Source organism: Seriola dumerili, unplaced genomic scaffold (genome assembly GCF_002260705.1).
Source record: "Seriola dumerili isolate Sdu_G_001 unplaced genomic scaffold, Sdu_1.0 BDQW01000331.1, whole genome shotgun sequence".
Lineage (NCBI taxonomy): Eukaryota > Metazoa > Chordata > Actinopteri > Carangiformes > Carangidae > Seriola > Seriola dumerili.
The window spans coordinates 7,967,841-7,991,482 of NW_019174586.1; the positions used below are offsets into that span (position 1 = coordinate 7,967,841).

General features: G+C 38.7%; 1 protein-coding gene across 4 annotated transcripts in view; it reads left to right on the forward strand.

Moving 5' to 3' along the window:
- The window catches only part of diaph2 (diaphanous related formin 2), a 397,964-nt gene that overhangs the window by 101,623 nt on the left and 272,699 nt on the right, over positions 1-23,642 (forward strand). For all 4 annotated transcript variants that reach the window (XM_022759875.1, XM_022759878.1, XM_022759876.1 and 1 more), the window contains 9 exons: positions 5,099-5,173; positions 5,270-5,339; positions 6,132-6,268; positions 9,703-9,811; positions 12,410-12,520; positions 13,659-13,771; positions 17,090-17,206; positions 21,226-21,344; positions 22,846-22,910. In XM_022759875.1, coding sequence (XP_022615596.1) covers positions 5,099-5,173; positions 5,270-5,339; positions 6,132-6,268; positions 9,703-9,811; positions 12,410-12,520; positions 13,659-13,771; positions 17,090-17,206; positions 21,226-21,344; positions 22,846-22,910 — 916 coding nt within the window. The remainder of the gene's footprint in view (positions 1-5,098; positions 5,174-5,269; positions 5,340-6,131; positions 6,269-9,702; positions 9,812-12,409; positions 12,521-13,658; positions 13,772-17,089; positions 17,207-21,225; positions 21,345-22,845; positions 22,911-23,642) is intronic.

Here is a 23,642-nt window from a genome sequence, read left to right on the forward strand (position 1 = left end):
TAAAATAATAAAAGTGGTCTATAGATTGAAATCAATGCATGTACCAGCCATCTAAACACGAGACCAGTGATCAGTCAAACAGAAAGCGTGAGAGAGTGTCTGCCTCTCACTGTATCTGTTGCTCTCGAGTCACTTGCTGTGGCTGTTGATTTGCATGAGTAATCTTTTCATCATGTACGAACACTTCTCTTGCCAAGTATTCGCAGAACTCTACACACTCTTCACTTTCCTTTCTGTACCCCTTGGTATGACATTTTGTCCTCTATTTTAGCGATATACAGAACTCTATACACTGTCACTACTTGTATTCTCTTGAGCAAGATACGAACACAACTTGTAGTGGTGCCAGGAGTACCACTTTGTCCACTGGTACAATGGATGCATGCTGTAAGTGTGCACTGTAATAGGATTATATGTATGATGACTGAGGTGCTTTTGCAACTTATTTAGTTCATTCGTTTTTTCAGTTTTTCAGTGAAGTACCTTGAAGCACAGTCTGAGTAAGCTGTGTCAAGACTCTCTGAATGATGGAGTGAGGATGTGATTGATTGAATGTCAAAGTTTTCATTTAAAGAAGGCTCAATCCTGTTTACCTTGAAAATACTGTACATATTTTGCACACATGCCAATATGCATGCAGGTATTTTTTCATGTTGACTCTGCTTAGCACTGTCACTGTTTAAGGTGTATCTGTGTGGAGTTTACATGTTCTGGGATTTTCTCTGACTATGTTTGCCCTGTGTTAAATTGGTGACCTGCCTCTCACGAAATGCATGATGGGATAGGCTCCAGACCCCAGTGACCCTAAACTAGATTAGCAGTATAGAAATAGGATGGATTGGATTTTGGATTTGCTCATGAATAACTGCATTTGTTATGGCAGCACGTATCAGACAGTAATGCCTTTTAGGAAACAAATGTTATTTGACTGGAAGACAAGTGGTCATCTCAATCCAAGATATTTTGACTCTGTTGTGTTAACAGAAATGTTTAGTAAAGTCCACAATATAATGGACTTTTGATGATTATCTTTAGTGAACATTCAGTGCATACAGTATTAAGATTCCTTCACTTTTTTCACATTCTGTTATATTGCCGCTTTACGCTGAAATTTCATCAATCTACACTCAATACCCCATAATGACAAAGCCAAAACAGAAGATATTAATTAATTAATTAATTAATTAATTGATTTATTAAAATTGAGACAGGGTTTTGTCAAGGCGTCAATCAAATGCAGAAGGCTATAAAAGAATTCAAGGTTCCCAAGAGCACAGTGGCCTCCATTATTCTAAGCTGAAGAAATTTGGAACAACCAGGACTCTTTCTAGAGCTGTCCGCCCAGCCAAAGCGAGCAATCATGTAAGAAGGGCCTTGGTAAGAGAGGTGACCAAGAACCTGATGGTCACTCTTGCTGAGCTCCAGAGATCTTGTTTAGAGATGGGAGAAAGTTTCCAAAAGACAACCTTTACTGCAATGTTAGACAAGATGTAAAACTCTCCTCAGTGAAAGACACATGAACACATGGTGGTGGCAGCATCATGCTGTGGGAAAGTTTTTCAGCATTGGGGACTAGGAGACTGGTCAGGGGTGAGGGAAAGCTAAACGGAGAGCATCCAGGACTGGGCCCACGGTTCACATTCCAACAGTACAATGACCCCAAGCCCACAGCCAAGACAATGCAGGAGTGGCTTAGGGACAACTCTGTGAAGGTCTTTGCCAGAGCCCTGACTTGAACCCAATCAAATAACCTTAAAACGGCTGTCCACCAACGGTCCCCATCCATCCTGACAGAGCATGAGAGGATGTCCAGAGAAGAATGGCAGAAAATCCCCAAATCCAGTTGTGCAAAGCTTGTCATGTCATACCCAAGAACACTTGAGGCTGTTATCACTGCCAAAGGTGTTTCAACTAAGTACTACTGAGTAAAGGATTCAGACCCTTTACTTAGGTCAATATGATATTGAAGTTTTTCTCTTTTATTAAATGCACAAATATTTCTTAAATTTGTGCTGTCATTATGGGGTATTTAGTGTAAATTGATGAGGGGAAAAAATAATTAAAGGATTTTAGCATGAGGCTGAAACATAAGATGTGGAAAAAAAGGTTCTGAATATTTTCGGAATGCACTCTACATCATGCTAGTAAAAATCTTATTTATATATAAACACTTATATGTGGGCCAAACTCTTAGATTTTCAGTGCATACATTTTATAGCAGTTAACATAACTACAACATAATTTCATCTAGCTAGCACAAAATATAAAATAAGAAATTGCTTCCCTAAGACCGACCATGAATTTTTCATTTTGCCTGCGGAATATACATGATTGCAGAAAGTAACACAATTTGGTGGCACTTAACTAGAGGATTATAGCCATCAATATTAGATGAACAAGTTCTCCCCCAAGTTAATGAAATCCTTGGATGTATGCCCACATTAGAAGAAGAGACTGATAAGGGAAGGATTCGATCTCTTGTTCCTTTAATGTGTTTAATGTGAATCGCTACATTGATATTTTAATGGCCCCAAGAAACAAGCACACATTGTGTTTGACCAAACACAAGCTTTAGCCACCTCTACAGTTCAAGTTTTGCTGCTCCTCCTCCTAAGCAGTAGGGGTTATCTGATTCGAAAACCCACTGATAATACTGTAAGCTTGTAAATGTTATTGTTGATACACAATGTTCTAATGAGGGAAAGGTAGAAACAGATTATTAGATTATGATAACTGCAAGTAATAGTAGTATAACACACGCACACATACTAGTAGTGGTGTTACTAGTATTGTTATTTGTGTTAGTTGTAATAGTATGTTGTCCACCGAGGCACTTTTACTGATGAACAGGGATAGAGCATTTCATAGCCTCAGGACAAACACTGTAGAAGTACCATCTCTCATTTTCTTTGTGGTAACTTTGGGGACATTTAGAAGGCAAGCTGCAGAGGACCTAAGGGTATACGTGAGGGGACAGAAAATGATAGACAGTCTGAGATGTAGGGAGGAGTCAAAACACTTAGTGCCTGAAAAACCTTGGAGGGACTGCATTATGTTGTAACCTGCAGCAAAATGTACATTTTTGATGAAAAATTTACTGTGCAGACGCTTCCAATCTCTCTTTTCTTTTATGCCTGTCCTGTTTCAGTCCAACAACTATATATTAAAGTTTTAATTAGCACAACTTCTCCATTGAAGATATATATTAGCAAAGCTCTTTTTTCGTGAGTAGCTGGTACTTATAATAATTTCCTACAAGTTGTTTTTTTTACAAGAGTGTAAATGTTTGTCCTAGATTAATCTTCTTCTTTTCTCTTTAGCTCTCACTGCATGTAATGATGGTCAGTAAAGCTTTTCGGTGTCAAACTATACCAGTGCCTGCCCCGTGAGTACCCAAAGATACCAGTGGTGTAATGAAATGGATGGATGAAAAAATGGATCATATCATCAACAAAATCTCAACCAAGTGGCTATGTGAGAAGTATGGAATGGGAGTTGTCTGGCTTTTTCTCAAAGTTGGAGCTTTGGTGTTAAAAAAATGTTTAGCATTTAGAGTAGAAACATCGTAAGGAATTTCTGGCTCACTCTGACCACTGGAGTGGCTTTTCAGTCTGTTTCCGTTGGTAACAATGAGTCAAATGATGGTTTCCCTGCCTGGTTGTTGTGTGACAGCGTGTGTGTGTATTAATGAAATATGTCCTTTTTCTCTTGTTTTCCTCCAAATCCTTCTTTCCTTATCAGTGCTTTTTTCACACACCTTGTTCAGGTTACACAACATTCCCAGAATCCCATATTGCAGTTCCACACACAATTTCTCCTCACAAATATTGGTTCCATTTCCTGCTCTCTGAAGGCTATTACCATCATTACTAAGGAGCATAAACAAAGATATGGCTTTACTGAATTGTGCTCCCTCAGCCATGTCACCTACTTTCCCTCTTTGTTGCCCTAGTCATTTACTACAGTCATTTACTCCTACCTCCTCTGTAACACAAATACATATAACTGCATTATTATTTGGGAGTAAACTGAGCCAGTTGGTTCTTCCTTATTGTATCACCTTAAAGATGTGCAAAGCACGTGCTGGAAGGAAACATTCAAACTGGAAGGCTTTTTGTAAACAGACATTTATAAATGTACAACATAATGATGTTTTGTTTTCATTAAGAAAACAGGTCATCATCATACACTACGGTAAAGAGTAATAACATATAAATTGGTTCTTCTCATCTGCTAGTGCAATTTGAGTAATGGTGGGTTGTAGCGTGTGCTAATTTAGTCACAGATCAAAGAAATATCTCACCTCAACTTCAGCAGTTGCCTCAGGCTAGAGCATCTCTTCCCTGATTGAGGGTCTCTTCCGACTCACTGAGTCAATACAAATGACTTTAATACTCAAACCATTATTATTTCAAATCATTGTCAAAAAGGCGGGATAAATCATTGACTTATGCCCCGTTAATGTCAGAAAATTGCTCCATGCATTTTGTGTTATTGACAGTTAGGGGCCTGAAAACAAGTAATGCTAATGACATAATCTGGCTGTGACCACACTGTCCCTCCCACCCTTCTCTTGCCTGGTTTAGACAAACAGGCTCATCTGCACTGGATCATTTGCCGTCTCCTGATACGCTGTGGTTTATAGCCAATTATCTCTCGCGAATCATTATTGATTACAGTGTTATCTTTCTTGCATTGCTTAATCTTTTGGCACAGGAACATAGCAGCTCACAGGGGGCCTGAATACAAACTGCTTTGCAATTGGAATACTAACTTAAGAGGGGTGGGTGTTCATTTTCTTGCAAATGGGTACAGTTGAATTTCAGACTGTATTCAGTATCATGGAGGGCAGGGTGGTTTTTCATTTGCAGCTCTTCCTGTTAGGAATTAAAAACCACTACAACAGTCAATTTATCTAAGTGAGTGTTAAACCTTTGATATTAGTCTGAATGACTGATTTCCTCTGAGGTTAATACAATATTGCTTCTATTTGTTTCCTTCTGTGAATCAACATGGCTTATAATAAACCAGCAACGCAATAACAATTTTGACAGAATATTGTGTAACTGATGTTTGTGTGTCTGTCTTGTGTTTCTAGTTGGGTTAATAACTTTGGTCATGAGGGTCTTGGACTTCTTCTGGATGCTTTGGAGAGGCTGCTGGACAAGAAACAGTGAGTGATCTGCTTTCACATCCCATGTCTGTGTCATTTTTATAGTAGCGCGTTCTGTTCTTGTAATCACCATATCTTTTTCAATTTGTTTTTTAGGCAAGAGAATATTGATAAACGGAACCAGCATAAACTTATCCAATGCTTGAAGGCTTTCATGAACAATAAGGTTGGTAAGAGTCGACGAAGAGAAGATGATCCATCCAGTCGATTAATTAGATAATGATCTCTTTTAATGTCTGCGTAGTGAAATGATATTGCACCGGTGCCATCCTAAATGACCTGAAATGATTCGAAAAGAGTTAGTGCCCTGAAATTTTTATTTCATTTGAATTCACTAACGCAAGCAAAGGTAATGTTTAATGTTTTTGTTACCCATTAAATAACAAGGCCACTCTGTGTACACTTATAGTAGACATCTTAGAAGTTATTAGAAATTTCTACTAGTGCTTCAGATGGCTGGGATTCTAAACATTTGAATCTGGACTCTGACAAGCCTGCGATAATGGGACAGAAAATGCCATTTCTAGCCCACAGTCTCAGATCTTTTAATTATCCTTTTTGGGAAAGTCTGGCTCATTTCTCAAAAGTGACACACATTTCAAGGATAGATGAACTATTGATATTGCTTCTCTTAGAGTTAATCCCCACACGTGGTCATCTTTACCTGTTCCTTCAGTTGTGAGGAGACTAAAAGGTACAGGAGACTATAAGTATTTGTCCCTATAGTCCTGTCCTGAATTGAATTAATTCATCATCCTCTCCACTTTCTCCCATGGCCTCGTTGTCCCTGCTTAAAAGAAAATTAAGGCTAACTATAACTTACGTACATTAGAGCTTCTTTGTATAATTCATTTTTTACTCAAAGTGAAAGTTCTCCATGAATGCAAATGTTCTCATTAATTTATACCCAATGGACTTTTTTTCCTCTGTCCTACCTCCTCCCTTCCATGTTTCACAGTATGGACTGCAAAGGATCTTGGGAGATGAGCGGAGCCTGTTGCTGCTGGCACGAGCGATTGACCCCAAACAAACCAACATGATGACCGAGATTGTCAAAATTCTCTCTGCCTTCTGTATTATTGGAGAGGAAAACATGTAAGTGTAACTCACTTCGCCTGATCATTTGTCCCATTTCTTTCCTCACATCTTGCTCTTGCACACTTTTTCATGTTTTGCATATCATTAAAGAGACATTTGTACAGTAGATAGACCATCATATTCCCATTCTCCAACATTTATATGATCTCAGGAGCTTTGATTTTATTTCCAGCTTTGTATGTTTTGAGATATTTTTCACTGAGACTTAAATAAAATTCCATTTGTGGTCTTTAAAGCATGGGAAAACAAACAAAACTGACAAAAATCAGTTTAATCCACAGACCTTGCTTTTGAGTGTTTTTTTTATAACTGTTTTGATCTTGAAACATTGTCCAGACATTTCAGGGACATATAGCTCAAAACCCTTACAAATTAAACTCGAGGTATTTGCTTGATAGATACCTCTTTGGGTAAGTGGAAAAATTTATTTATTTTTTGATATGAGTGAACTAACCCTTTTGCGTAGCCTCTATTTAAATTAATAAGTGAGTTTTCAGTATTCAAAGTTGAGTGAGGGACACATTTCTCCATTTTTTTCAGTAAATAACATTATACAATTATACAATAACAATTTCAAAATCCTGACTAATGACAAAAAGTAATGATGAAAGGGATTCGGTCCATCTCTGCTATGTTTACACTCTGTAATGTTTCTGAGACAGCAATAGGGATGGCTGCACCTTGTAAACACTGGAATATCACTAATGCCTTTGTCTTTTCCCGCTGGGTGGCATGTACTATATATATATTATATATATATATATACTGTATATATACACATATATTTATATATTGACACACACACACACACAGATTTCACCACCGGCATACATCTGTACTCACTGTGTACATATGGTGCAGTTACAGATGACCTCAGACGGTACAGAAACCTACTGGGTCACATGGTCAGATGATGCAGTTTAGTCTGTTTAATGTGTTGAACTACTCAGTGTAGTTTGCCACAGATACACAACCTGGCTGACAGCTTATAAATTGGATTTAGGGGAGTGTTTTTTATTGTTTCCCTCAGGGCCAGACTAGAATAACAATGGCACTTCAAAGTCAGTCTGTATGCAGTGGTGGAAATAAACAAACCCACAAATTCTGTTGGAGAAGCTGAGTTCAGCAGTGTGTCTCTACGTCTCTGACCATCCAAATAGGCCTTGATGCTTGTAGTTCTGAAGTTCTGACCCTCACTGTGCATGGTTCCCAAAATAGTTTTGAAGTTAAAGAATATCAAGGAGTGAAAATCTTTGTCCTAACAGTAATTTAATCCAATAAATTTATAATTTCTGGTAAATCACTTCAAAACCATTTTATTGGTTTACATTTATTGGTTTTATTGATTCCATTCAATTTCTAAAAATCACAGTTATATTCAGTAACTGCTCCTAAAATGTATATCCATTAAACTGATGTTTACGATAGTGTGAGAATATTCTTAACAGAAAATATACAGCACAATTCAGCATTTTCACTGAAAAGCATAAATTTATGTAAATATCCCATGATTGTGATATTGTGTGTTAATTGTATGAGGTAATAATAGACTTTCTTCACTGCAGACTGCATGACCTGTCATAGCAGAAAAGCATAGGTGAAGCTAATACAATAAACAATGGGTTTGTTTAAGTATTCCCATAAGCCACATGAGTGAACCAGTGTGCACAATACCTGGTCGGCCCTTGAAGTGACATGTGCTTTTCATGTGCTTTTCCCAGTGTGTAGAGGACGTGTTTTTGGGTCAAACAAGTTAGCCATGGGTAGCAAAAGCTGCCGCATCCTCTAAAGAAGACAGGTGATTACTTCAGTGGCTTTTTGGAAGTGGTATTCCAGTTTTGCGAAGTTAATACAGTTTTATCAAGCTAGTTCTTGTTCGGGAAGTTGAATCACAGCATTTTAAAATAGATTATTGCTGATGTCAGCTTGTATATACATAAATATGTTGATGAATTGATGCAATGAATTAATAATTAGACATAATAATTAGCATGTGGACACAATAACTATTTTTAAACAGACACACACTCTCTCTCTGTCTCTCTCTCTCTCTCTCTCTCTCTCTCTCTCTCTCTCTCTCTCTCTCTCTCTCTCACTTCACTCTCAAAGTGATCAAGAAAAGTAAATATGGAGATCTCTGCCATGATCATAGAAAAAAAATGTACATATCCTGTAGAAGTGACAGCCAAAGGAGCTGAGCCGTCACTTTCTTGCTCAGAAACTTCTCTGCCAACCAATGTTGTGACGCTGACTCATGTTCAACACCCACTTCAGCTGACAGCATCAAAAGGGAACACGACAAGTTAAGCAGATCTATCTTGCCTGTTTTGAAGCGTCGTCTGAACTGGCTTTAAAGCTACTCAGTATGCAGCTCCCCTTGCTTGTCTGTGACTTTCTAACCCCTATCACAGAGTATGGCCATTCAATTTATCTCTCCGTCAGGCTTACTCCACACATACAGTCCTATTGGTCTCAGACAGATGATCTCCCTCACTCACTAAGGAATGCTAGTATTTTGACATCTTCAAAGTGTTATATTTTGGCATGATATAAGATAATAAAAATGGCAACAGCCTTGGTGGCATGTGTGATAACACATGTTCACACATACATAAACTGGTATTTTAGCATTTGGCCTAGTGTGACTATTGATTTGTTTCTTAACTTATTTATTGTAACAGCGAGAGGAACTTGTATATCAGGCGAGAGGCAAGAGAGTAGGATGGTTGAGGACAGGGAGTTAAGCTGTTCAGTTTCTCAACTGATGAAAGCAAAACAGCAAATGTGGCCCTTCCCTGCAGTCATAGAGAGGCCACCTGTTACCAGTTATTATGTAGGCATATTGTAAATCACTGTTTATGTAAGTGCTCATAAGACATCAATTTACTTTTATTGCAGTCCTCTGTGTGTGTTTCCATGTGTGTAGCACAAACTTTCTTTTTCATTCACAAGTCAGAGGCTTAAATTGTCCAATGTTCTATTTAGCCAAGTTGCCTTGAGCCCTTGCAAGTACTCTAATTTGCTTACCTTCTCAATAGGTGTATTTGCACATTAGTCTGGCAGTCCCTGCAATAATTTGCACCCTTTTTTCACCGAGCCAAATACTCTCTACCACAATTGCTTTGACAAGTGAACACATTTGAAGTAAAACGCTGTTTTTGTCTAGCATCACCTTAGTAACAAGCATGATGAAGTCAAAATTGGATACTGCTGCAATAATAGACCAGAATGCATACAAAGAGATGGAAAGCAGCAGCATTTGTCAGGGTGACCAAAGACTGGCGGAGTAAATGTCCACACCAACACACAAGGGAAGATAAGATACATGGTGTTTGAGCTGAAAATTGTGAGTAAATGTCCTGTCAGTGAGGTGATAAAAGTGTTTGTTGACTTTTTTGTTTGCCTGCTCCCTGCTCTCTGTTGTCTTCCAGCCTGGATAAGATTCTCGCTGCCATGACAATTGCTGCAGAGAGGAACAATAAAGAGAGATTTGCTTCAATTGTGGAAGGACTGGAGAACCACGAAGCCCAGCAACTCCAGGTTAGGAATTGCACACCAAGAAGCAATTAACATCACTCTTTAATAATCATCATTCATTCATCACTACCCTCTTAGTAGATTATTTCCTTTGAACTGTAAACTTCATGGTTTAGTGGCCAATCCAGTGATCAATACAATAACCACCTATGTTATCTTATCATACTGATCTTAATTCAGTATTATTCTGTGAAATACTTTCTTACTTAAATAGTCATACACACTAATTCATACTGGCCACAGTGGGCAGAAACCTGGCACAGTCCAGTGTCATTCAGATGAACTGTTTTGCCTAGAAACCCACGTTTGATGCCAGGCAAGACGGAAATTGACAGTTGTCACTCTGGGACCTCAGCCTCAACTGTCTCCTTACATGCGTTTTTCTCTGCCTCTCTTCGTGCCGTAGCGGCCGCTTGTCAACCCTACAACACCTCTAGCACATGATGTGATCATGGGGCTATTGAAATGCATCCTGAGCTCCATCGCCACTGCTTTAATCAAAAACACCTGCTTCATTGAGCACCTCTACTGAACTACCCCATTCTTTTTGCAAACACCAGAAAAATGATAATAAAAAAGCAGAGATGTTGATTTCCTATAAGCTTTATGTCTTTTTTCGTTCTTTCTCACATTTTTCCTCCTCTTACTGCCTTGCTCATTTTTGTCACATCTTACAAATTCCTCTCCTTGCTTTTTTCTATGCTGCAGTGAAGTTGGGTCTCAGAGGACTTGGTGGGAAAGGGCAACTGCAGCACCATACCTCTCCTCATTTTCATTAGTATTCTTCAACAGCAGGGAAAACTATACAACAGCAATAAAAACCCCACTTAAAACATGTTTTTGTGAAACCAAAAGTAGGGAATTACGAAAGGAATTACTTTTTTAACTGCAGGGATTGGGAAGTCATGAAGGAAAAGTCATGAAGGAAACTGATGAGGCGGGTGGCGCAAGAGAAAGTAGATATTCTTTTATTAGGAGGCTGTTGTTTTTCCTTTAAATTTTGCTGTTAATGAAATGAAGCTCTGCTAATTGTGAAGTAAATTAAAATGCTTTGCTGATGCAGGGGGCTCAAGGAAATTAATTGACTTTTTATCCAAAACCTGTGATGGGCTGTAGAACTAGACTTTGCTAATGTGATTAAAATGTGTTTTGCTGTAGTTCAGGCTATGCTTGTCTGCTGAGCACGAAAGAAACTCAGCATTTCAACATTAAAACCGTCCCAGCAGTGCCACTTTTAATTACAATGTTTAGAAACCCCCCCCCATGGCACTGCTGCAGCTCTGTAAACCTACACAGATAATGCCCTCACCTCCAACCCATCCACTTCCCACTCCCGTATATATGACTGAGGTATGTTTGAGGTATGTTTGAGGTGCTTGTAAGTATCCATCTGTATGCAGGAGAAGAGAAAGAATTTTTCATGAGCTCCATGGCTTTCTTCACTCTCATAAATTCTGTGAAGATTTGGTAGAGTTTCTTTTATGTTTCTGGCCTCTGGTGGATACAGTAAAATGTCAGGTTTCAGTGCACAGATCTTGCTTAGAAGCCCTCATGCCTTTCTGAAGCATGGAGAAGTTGGCCATGTTTTGGGAGCGTGGCACAAGTGGTACATGCTCAGTGGCAGGGCGTCCTTTACTCTATCAAGCCTGTACTTTCCCAAGAGATTATACAGTATCCTATATCTGTATGGCATAACATCATGCATTTTATCCCCATAACTGGCTAACACACACACTGCTGCTATAACTTCACAGTAGCAGAAAAACAAACCAGTGCACTCCAGATAGCTTTTGCTCATCTTTTCACAAGGCAGAAATTCAGAAAGCAGATATGGTGTATTTGCTAGTATCTTGTGTCAAGTAATTTGTTCAGATAGCACTAGATGGGATGATCTGCTGTTGTGGGTTTATTTCCCTTAATGCAGGTGTATCTGCATGTTTGAGATTTTGTTGAAACTATTAAGCAAGAATATGTTCGAATCGAAATTCTAAGCCTAACTCTAACACAGAAAAATAATCTGACAGAGGAAACCACACAGAATCAGCATTGTTGTGGCTCTTATTAATAACACATACAAGCCAACAGCACAGGGTCAAGGTTTCAGAAGACATTTCACATTGTCCATGGGAATCCTTCAGCCTGCTATCGATTGTCTGTCCAAGGAAGACTGTGTTATCCATGGTTTGCTCCCCTGAAACATTTTCCTGCTCATTATAATTCATCAGCAATTTCCTCTTAACCCCATCCTCTACCGAACATACACACAGAAACACACACACATACTTAGAGGCTTTTTCCTTTCCAATAAATCCATTAATAATACACATCTAGTCAATAGACACACCAGACCTTTACTTTCTACGGTTTCTCTTCTGGTCTCTCTCGCTCCATCAATACAATCATTTTTCTGTGATTTTGGTTTTGGAAAAGAAATATTGAGAGCAAATAATCACTCCAAAACACACATTTATTTTTCTGAGACCAAACACACAATCTACAATGAAATTATTTAATATTGTATTAATATGTTTTATTTCTCATTTATTTTCTTATTTCCCAACCCTCTTTCTCTGTTTGTGTTTTTGTCTGTCTTCTCCACAGGTTGCTTGCATGCAGCTGATCAATGCTTTGGTCACGTCCCCTGATGACCTCGACTTCCGGATACATCTGCGCAATGAGTTCTTGAGATGTGGCCTCAAGAAGATCCTGCCGGTGAGTTATCAGACCAAATAATCCAGGTGTAGAATTAAACCCTCTTCACAAGATTCAAGAACTGGTAGCTTCGTTAGTGACTTAAAATCACAAAGAACAACAGACATATATAAGGATAGGTTTTATTATAATTAATTTAATTAGTAGTTATAGTAGTGGTATAATTAGTAGTGGTTGTAGCTTATGTCAAGTGTCATGCATTGCTAGCACTGCATCGCACAGGTCGTCCTGGCATCATTATCAGGGAGCTTACACTTCTTCACATGAGGCGAAGGCAGACAAGCTCCAACTCATCACTCAAGCTCTAGTTTGTAGCGCGTGGGGTGAACATGTCAAAGAGCCAGTTGCTAATAAGTCATCCCAGCTGCTCCTGTTGATTATTACTGTCATTACTTTAATTATCTTCAATTCTGCCCCCTGATATGAAAGAGTCTCAGTGTACAATCATTTATGAATGTTCAAGGCTTTTAATGCCGACATTCAAACTGACACGCTTTCATCTAATTATGAGTTACACTCAGGAGTCACTGTAAAAAAAAAAAGTGAACTCTACTGAAAAAGGAAGCCCAATTTGTTTTGTTCTTGTAGTCCTTGACGCATACATTTGGACCTCCTCCTCTTCTCTTTCTCTCCTTTTTCGTGCACCTCCCTCTGAACCAGTGTTGCTTAAGACAGATGGTGCACCCAAAAAGCGGTGCAGTGTGATTGATACCTGCAGAAATTGGGTTACATTTGGCCCTGTCTCCATCTGTAAACTCCACTGCCGGTGATTCATAGAGAAGTGGTAAAGAGCACCCCCATAGCCCCTCATGACTGGAACAGGTGTGTAGGAATAAGTACTGTCTGGGATGCGTGGTGAAAGGTTTTAGGGCATTTCAGTTCCCAGCTCTCTGTACAGCTGGAGCAGGGAAACCAATATTCTCATACAGATTTTTAGGTATGTCTGGTTAACAGTAACATACAGTACAAGTCTGATGAGATTCAACAATACAAAGACTAGAGTAGTAAATCTTTAGGAGCTATATCTAAATTATTTTGTGCAGGTGCTGTGACTGTTTTTCATAATCTACACTGCGAGATTACCTTTTGTTCAACTTTACATTCTCAGCTATCTGCTATGTGTCTAATTTCTTTTTAGGAGCTAAAAGAGACAGAGGAGCTGGACATCCAGCTGAAGGTGTTCAATGAGAACAAGGAGGAGGACTCTATTGAACTCTCCCACCGCCTGGACGACATCCGTGCTGAGATGGAATATCCTTTGTACTCCCTATGTGTGAATATACAGATGAATAGGCCCTCAGAACTAGCAGTGAGAGATGAGTGTAGATTGTGGGTTTCGTCAAGCTTTACAGTCTAAAGCCCCTCATGGCTTGATTCATTAGAGAAGGATTTGAGGAGCCAGAGCACAATATCCAACTCCATCTCTGACCAGGTATACTAGGTAAATAACCCTATCATCTTAACATCCCACCTCTACTCTTCTTTTTATTTACTCTTCCCATCCTCTCCATCTCCTCTCATCTCCTCCTCACTTTTTGTTCCTGTCCATTAAAATTGGGTTAAGTAGGACTTCTGCAAGACACGAGGAAGATATCAAACAGACATATGCTTTCTTGTTCTTACCATTTATTATGCATAGTAGACAATTAAATATTTTTATGTGCAGCAATATTGTACTTCATGGTCAAGGTTTCTTCAGTATAAGTACTATCACTCCTTGTCTCTCTGCCCCATTTAGGAAATGTGAATTTTCTTCTCCATCTCTCTACCAATGGCCATTTAACTCCAAACATGCAGAGTAGAAGTTAATAAGGTGAGCAGTAATTTAGTCTCAGTTGGAAACTTCTTCAAGCATCCTGCAGAAGAACCTTTAATAATTCACAAATCTTCTCTAAGGCTATGTATGAATGGCTGACATTGTGAGCCGACAAACCAGACGCTGACATTGTTATGCAGATGTTCATTCTCACAACCTTTTCTTTCACCAAATCCCACAGTTCTAGCACGGGCACAAAGTGCTGCTGTGAGTGACAGTTTCTGTTGACACATGTAGTTGAGGGGAGGAGGTTGTGTATGTGTGTAGAGAGAAGATGGAGAGAGAAAAAAATGCACCTGGATTAATGATGTGCTTGAGCAGGTTCACAAATGAGAAGGCCAATGTTTGTTTCCAAGGACAATGCGGTATTGATCTGTGAGTTCTGAGCATGATTCGAATGTCTAGGCTATCCTTTGTCCCTTTGCCTGCATAGCGCGCATGCACACACACACACACACACACACACACACACACACACTCACACTCACACACACACACATATATGCATAATATCACGCAGGTAGTACTTCTACTACCTGAGCATTGCATATGTGTCTTGTTTCTTCCAGCAGTTTCATGAATATTAACCTGGAGAGGCTAGTCTCCTCTGTGTCCGGCCTAGGTCCAGGTGCTGAGGAGGTGACTCCAGGCCACTAATGAATATTAATGAGCTGTGGAATGGTGATTGATTGACCTCACCACTGACTGGCCTACATCACACTTGACTGCCGCTCATGTTTATTCATTATTTGGAGATAGAGTGTAAAGAGAGATAGACAGAGAGAGAGCAAGCAAGCGTAGAGGGGGTGTCATCGAATGGATTGGCATTCTACATTAGGTTTATGTCTGCAGCTTAGTGATAGATGAAGCTAGTTGGATACTTTCCCAGTCTGAGCTCCTTCTCATGTCCTCTCAAATGCTGCTGTGGTGATGCTATAATTGAATCTCGCAGGATTGGTAATTCTCCCAGGCTTCATACTCAGCTAATACAAGGGAGGGAAATGATACTTTAGAGGAGCCTTATTCCCATCCCTCTCTCTAAAAATTTGATATGGGATAGGAGTTTAATTACAGACATTGTTGAAATTAATAGGAAAAGTGTCAAACTGTATTTAAAAGAATCGATCTGCTCCAATTGCTGCGGTTGCTTTGTTTTGTATGGATGATAGCATGAGAAATGGAGAATGCAGTTCAGTGCTGTTTAAAAAAATATCTGATATATTTCGATACTCTCAAAGAATCATTGTTCATTAGCAGCTGATGACACCTGACATAATAATATGAAATAATGTTGACCCCTCTTTAATTTAATTGATGCTTAGGATTCCTAACATTAGCTATATATATATGTAGCTATAATCAGCCTATACAACACGCTTATATTTTCTAGTAGAAATATTACTGTTGCTCTGGTGATCTGTTTAGCCTCAATTTGGCTTTAATTTTATCTGGATCCTTAAGATCATCCACATCCATGTGCATTGCACTGATGTTTTCTGTGCCAAAAGCAGAAGGGAGGAGAGTCACAACATATCCTGCCACTGTGTTGAAAATGCCACTTCATCGCTTTGCAGTCAGTATGTTGAACTATGTAAATATTTTAGCACACATTGTCAAGATTCACACTTCGTGTTATGATTGCAATCCAGTTTTCATCTCTGTGAGCTTAACAGTGCACTATCTCCTTAGTTTTGTTTTTTTCTGCATGTGTGCACATATCTGAGAGGCTTATTCCACTTTTTCAAACAAGATGAGTCTCCGTGGGGAAATCCTCCTTTCTCAAGCAAACAAATTAAATGAGCTCCAAATCATTCATTTTCCGGGGTTCTTTACTTCTTAGAGCTACACTTTTACAACACTAGTAGAAGTTTGAGAAACATTAGTTGGTTATTTTCTTTTCTTTTCGTTTCAATATTGTACTACAAATCGACCATTAACAGAAATTTGAGTTTGAAATGTGACTCAATGTACGTGCTTATCCTGTCCTAAACTATATGTGAAGTTGTTCTTACATTTCAAAGATTTTTCTGTTCTTTGAATAAGAAGCATTTTTAATAAATACTTTCTAAAACATATACTTAGCAAATAATCAAGAAATATGTATAGTACATAATGGAAGAATAACAAGTAAGACAGTTGGATTTAACATCTCTTTTAGATGTCAAAGCCATCTCTACTTCCTCCTGGGGAAAGCAAACCTAAGACACATAATCAATACCTTTTGCAAATTTAATAACATGAATTTTCACTCCTGAGTACATGTCAGTTTCAATCTGAGAACTGAATCGCAGCCCTGCGAATGTTCAGCTCCCCATCATTCTTGTCTCAAACATTCAAACCAGTGAGTTTTTCATGTAATTAATTTCCACTATCTTGAAAGGTTCGGAGTGACAGGTAAACCGGAGGGAGAATTCTTTATTGCCAATCCCCCTCCTCAAGTTAGTTGTTTACACTGTTTTAGCTCCCCTGAGAGAGAGTGGATAAGAGGAATCACATCTCCGTTTGTTTTTGCACAATGATGCTTGTCAAAAAACCTGAAGTGAGGAACTGGGGAAAAAAATAAAATGTTATAAAGAAAAAAGAACTAATACAAATTTAAATGTTTACAGGAGTTAAATGCACCTAATAAGTGAACTCAGATTGGGTGTCTTCTTAAGAAGTTACCTTAGCTGTTAACTTAATTAACTTAGAAACCTAAAAGTAAGTAACTCTGTCATACTGTAAAATTGTTTTCCTTAACCTTGCTGCTGTACTGATATGAATGAAGTGTACCATCTCCTGTCCAATATGGTGAAAGACACGGGCTCAGAGACATACTTCCTGTCAATCCTTCAACACCTATTGCTCATCAGGAATGACTATTATATCAGGTAAGTTCTGTGTGATTTTGACATACCACTGGCCTTGTATCATCTGCATCTAACTCATGATGCTGTACTCTGTCAGTGTGCTTCACTACTCTAAGCTTTTGAATTTTTTCGTGTCTGTTTTTCACATTAGATATCAACACCTCATACATAGCTCTTGTTCTTTCCTGACAGGAAATAGTTATTGTCTCTGTTGTATATATATATATGTATATCTTGAAAAGAAAAAGCCAAGTTGAAATTTGTTATGTACATGAAAGGAGCTACATCCAACCTAATCCTCAGTGGTTAAGACAACAGCACCGTCATCTCCATCAATTTTATTCACTAAAGTTGTTCTAATAATTGGCCTATCAGCCTTGTAGTCACCACTAGGTGGTAATGCAGTTTATAGGAATGACATGCTGTTCCAAGATTATTTGCCCATCTCTAGTCTGCAGGCTAGAATTGAAGATGAGCACAAAGTGTCATAAAATAACTCCACACTTTATCTTGTATGGCGGAATTGCTTCACTTACCTCTGTGCGTTAAATGCTAACTCACCTCTATGTTTCCAACACTAAAGAGGAAAAATGTAAATTATCAGAGTAGGAATATTACTTTATTTAGAATTATTACATAATTTAAAACTGCTGGGTTAGCTCTCTACTTTGTCTTTGAAGCGCAAACATGTCAGTCATTGGCAGGACCGCTGCCACTCTTCTGAATGGAGTGACACTGATGAATTCACTGCTGTGTCAGACCTTTTTGCAGAAATAAGACATAAAAAAAATAAAGTTGGAAGTCGAAGGGAGGATGAGAGGAGGAAGATGAATATACCATAGACAAGTTGCTGTTCCCTTGGATTTATGAATAATGTATTCCTCATCTATTCGGAAGAGGCGAGAAATAGAATTCACATTAACCAGCTAGAACAGCCACGTCCACCTCAGCTCCAGTATCCATATACCCCTCTGTAAGCCAGCAATAAGAAGGGATCAGTACCAGTGCCTATGGAAGAACTGATGGTCTTTTTAAAGATATGTTTTTGAAATATCTTTTTCCTCCGGCCTCCATCACAATTGCAAAGACAAACCCACACATGTACGCACAGAAGCGCCAGACACCAGAAATACATTCTGACTGAGGCATTTTATTCCCCATACATCACTGCTGTGGAGTTATAATGATGGAAGATTCAGTACTACAGTACATACAGCTACTCCAATAGATAGTCTCTGTTTTAATGTCGTGGTACAAATTGGGATAATGGGAAATAGTGTAGGATAAACATAGTATTTCCACAACATTAAACAAAAAGGAATTGGCAGGTCAGACAATGTGTGGTAGCAATGCATGGTTCTACTAGAAATCATTTAATGGTGGCAGTTTTAAGGTTAAGTAGTATTATATAAAAGTGTGACAGACTTTGGCTTTGTGATCAAAGGAATGCATGTGTACTCATCATATTCTACCTGAAGTAAAGGATTAAGTTGTTTTTTATTATTGTATTTATTGGAACTGATAGCACATGTGGTGTCTTGATTCTTGTGTCAAATAATAGTCCATTCAATGATCGTTCATTAAATATTATAATTAGTATTCTAATAATAAGGTGTTCTACAGTGGGCAGACTTTTCAAGTGCTCTTGTCTACTGTCATTGCTCCTAACACAACATCAGTTGTTGCTCTCCCCTCCAGGGCTTGGTTTATTTTTGATAATTAATCTCTCACTGCAAGCCTAATGAATGGGAGCACATCAAACCCACCCAGTAAATATAGAGCAGATCTGCTCTTTTGGAGCTTGGTGATATGGGGATTACACTGGTTATGTGGAGCAGAGCTGGATCAAGTGGCTGGGGTTGTGCTGAACTGCAAGCTATCATTGGAAGAAATGAAGGTGCCAAAGTAAAAGAAGAGGTGGGGAATGATGCAGGGGACATATGCTAGCTTCTGGAGCCCAGCCTTGCCCACTGTGGAGGGGCCTGACAGTTCTGGGTCACTCTCTCCATCTCTAGTTATCTCCACCCAGCCCCTATCTGCTTGGTGGTGGCGGAGGATGGAGGACGAAGGGAAAATAGGGCGGCTTATTGAGATAATAATGTGGTGTACATTGGTGACAGTTGTAAGCCGAGTGCCACAGTGCTTAAGCCATGCAGGGCGATGTGTGAGCTTTCACTAGCTTGTTCCAGTCATGAGTGGGCGAATCCGCCAGCTCAAGCTTAATGTATGGCATTTCATGCTTTCAAAACAGTGCACCTAAATGCTGATTTATTCTTATTTGCTTTGGCTCAGAATTTTGTGTTCTTTCATATTCCTGTTCATAACATGATGTGGCCTGTCCACCCACAAGGTACCAACAGAACATAGCCTTTAAATTTATGGGCAACAGTTTGAGTCAAAGCCTTGGAAATGAACTTGATTCCATTTAATGTTTGATAATAACAAGTTGCTGTGAATCGTGTTACTTTTTACTCAGACTCATACTTGGATATATGTGCTTTTTTAGGTCTCACTCAAAATTAACCCAGCTGGCACAGGCACGTTGTTCACAGTCTTGCCTTCTCAAATCAATTATTATATTTTAGTAACATTAATGCTCCTTCCCCTTAATGCCTTTATGCAGACACGTTCGACAGGCAGGCTTTGATCAGACTTTGAATTTCTTATCTTGACCAAGGTTGTCACAAAATCTCTTTTCCTCATCTCTGATTTTCAGTATTCATTTTATAAATCAATTGGACAATATCAGGAAGCTAAAAATACTTTAACTGTAGCAGTTTTACTATACACAGACTTGTGAATCTTTCAGAGTTGAAATTGAGATGTAAAATTATGTCAAAACACGAGTTTGCAAAGATACAATTTTTTTTTTTTTTTTTTTTTAAATGAAAATAATTTCTTTAAATTAAAGGAACATCATCTGCTAGTGAAAGCATATTTGAAGTGTTGTATGGTATATTTGTGCTTTGGGACTCAGAAGAACATAGCCTCCACTGTGTGCTCACTAGGAAACTGTTTGCTATTTAAAAAGGAGATGAAAGGAGCTGATGTGATTATTGAATCAGAAGGCTGTCCCTGCTCCAGCTGCTGATGCTGTATTCCTCCTACTAGTAATGTATTCATCCCACTGCACCCTTATTCCAGACTTCACAGCGCTGTGACGACCAGAATTGCAATTGCCCAGCCGTTAAGCAAATTGCAACAATTAGTTGGTCACACCCACATGCACTTGCTCATGGAGTTTGTTGTTCTGAGTTTAGGGAAATGTTCTTTTATAAATTTTCAGGGCATTATTCAAGAAGGTCATCAAGGGTAAATTTTCCACATGTAGTACCTAAATTCAAATCTCAATTTGCAAGAAATGGAGCATGAGTCTTTAGAGGAATAAAAAACTAGTTGTTTCTGTTGAGTATTTAAACATAAACTTCTGGTCTATGTCATTCTTAGAAAATAATTATTTCTCAGTTTGGAGCTCAGCTTAAGATGGCATTGTATTTACTAAATGTCACTTGCAATTTAAGTTGATAATGTTACTGGGAAAAGGTCACATACCAACCTGTGTGGTGGAATGGAAGTCGCAGGCTGATCCACACACCCTGCTCGACAACACCAAGCACTCAGTCACACTCCTAACTGGCTGACATGTTTTCCCGGTCATTGTGCTTTCAATTACACACATTACACTGATTAGATTTACATTTCAGTTTTTATGGTTGCTCTAATTGGCAAAGATGATTGCAAATTAGGCAAGAGGGCAAGCACAGCCTTGGCTACCGTCTGTCACCTTGAAATGGACGGACTAACATAGACTTGGGTTCCGTGTGCCCATTAATCTGCTAATTTCATGATGGGGGTGAAGCAAGTGATCAAATTTAATAGGGTGTCTATTTTCTCCAGCAGTACCCTTTTTGGCGTGGCATTTTGTGACCTCTAGCTTGGATAAGGGAATAATTTGTGGTTAATTAGCCTTGTAGAGTTGTGTCACTCATATCTTTCTGTGGCTTCTCTAATTGTTCTGCTTTATGTTTCCTCACCCTCAGGCCTCAATATTACAAGGTAATCGAAGAGTGCGTGTCTCAGGTGGTCCTGCATCGCAATGGGATGGACCCTGACTTTGGCTACAGTAAAAGATTGGACGTGGACTTCACCCATCTGATTGGTACTTTTTGAATTGCTTGACATTAACCCTCTCATTAATTTAATACATGTGAAATTCACCTACCTCAAAAAACACCTATGTCTTGACATATGAGATGCGGTCATCTAATGATCGATGAACAAAACATTTTATCTATGAATTGCGTTAACTCAGAATAATTTCAAAAGTTGTTTTTTGCAGTTAGGGTATTTGTCAGCTGTGTTCCTGGAATCATAGAGAAAACATCTATTTACACTGCATTACTAATGGAATTTTTTTTTTTCAAACAGAAAAGAAATAAATAACACCACTGTTTCTCTCTCTGTTGTGTCACTAACAGTTCTGTGACTTGCCAACAAAGGGTCATTAAAAGTTTCTAAACCTATCCTCAGAGAACTGATGCTGTGTTTAATAAGTTTCCTCACTCACTTTACTGAGATTTAATCAGTTGTTAAAAAACTTCCAAGGTTTTTTTTTTGTTAAATTCTCACTAAAGACACGTGGAATTAAATGGCACATCCACGTGGGGTTTCCACCTATTTCTCTGTTTTTTTTTTTTTTTTACTATTTCACTTTCACATTAGGGGGCCCTTTTCTAAAAACAGTTATTTTTCAGAGATGTGTTGCGTGTGATCTAACAGTAATTTACACTTAAAACTTGCACTGACACCGTCCCTTCGATGATTCATCCTCGGGGTAATTCTAAAATATGAGATTTGTAAATTCATTCAAATAAAGCTGAACAATAGAAACACACAAAATATTTGAAAAGCAGTAAAGAAAACAAAGTAAAATAGCAAAAACATGCAAATTTTTTGATTTGGTCCGATACATGGGCTCTAACTGATATCTCTCTTGTTTGAAACACTCACCCTCGAGTAAAAGATAATACCTCACAATTTTTTGGTGATGATTTCTGTTAATTAAACACAGTTCTCTCCGTGAGAGGAGGATGAAGGGAAGAGGAGTGTAAGAGATTAGAACATCAGCATGAGCCAAGGGTTGCCCAGTATGACTGATTTCACTGTATATGAGGCAGTTATTGAACACATCATGAGAACACTTTCCCTTCTTGTCCCTTCCTCACAAGATCAAGAAAAACAGTTCAACAAAGCTGCCCATTTTGTGTATTGTCTCCTTTTTCCCTCACACATTTTAATTTTAATTTTTCATTTATTTTTATATTCAACAAGCTTTGCATTTCCTCACATGCAGTCCGATAATCCTTTAAATGTTATATTAAATAACTCACTTGGCGGTGAAGTGCTGTCTTTCCTTCTAAAAACACACGTTACATTTTTAGGTGTGGTGAAGGCCATGATATATGATATATATTTTAAGATCATCTTAAAGTGTAAACACCTCATAGACCTTACAGATTTTTCATATCATACTCGCTCTAAAATGTTTCGAATACAAGATGTAGGTCTGATTGTAAATCTCACACGAGGAGCTAAGGATGGGCATTGCACCCAGTGATGCCTTTGAAGTATTTTGTAACCGTGGCCGTCTTGTTTTGTAGATCAGTGTGTGGATAAAGCCAAAGTTGACGAGAGTGAGCAGAAGGCTGCGGAGTACTCCAAAAAGGTGAGACATTAATCACTCCAACAGCCCCCTTTGGTTGGCCGGCTCCCATCAGGAAAGTTTTTTCTTCCTCAGAGCTCCCAGACAAGCTATTGATTTTCCATGCCCTGATCAATACCTGGCTGTGACGCTACATGATCCGTATCAGCATTACAAGAATCGATGCTGATGTTCTGATGTATACTTATTTGTGTGCTGTGGCAGGACAGAGTTAAGTTATGGTCTGGCTCTTTTGATACAGTTCTGCATTTTAAGCAAGCCCTTTGAGGATTTCTCACTTTATCTTATATTTCCTTTCAATGTAGTTAAATTAATTGCATTATTGATTAATAGTATTTTTTATTTATTTTAGAGAATCTAAATTAAAACCTACCAACTTTACCTTCAGCATATTATGTATAATATTGAAATGTATCTTAAGGAGCTTGTATCTTAGCCTCACTATCACTGTCTGATGATACCAAGGGGGTCCTGTGTGTGTGTTTTTCTTAAGAGTCCTGTCCCACCAGTCCACCATGCACCCTGCTGGGCCAGTGAAATCATTGTAGCGACATGGCTTGGTTTCTGCAAAGGTTAGATCCATCAACATACATGAAAGCCAGGCTTGAAACAAAGACAAAGGACAACAGGGCTCTAGGGCCATGAGGGCTATGAATAGAAATCGGCCAGAGAGTGTAAGACAGCGTGTTTTGGTGTCTGTTGATGTGCCCTGTGGCCATTCTCTGGAGATACCCT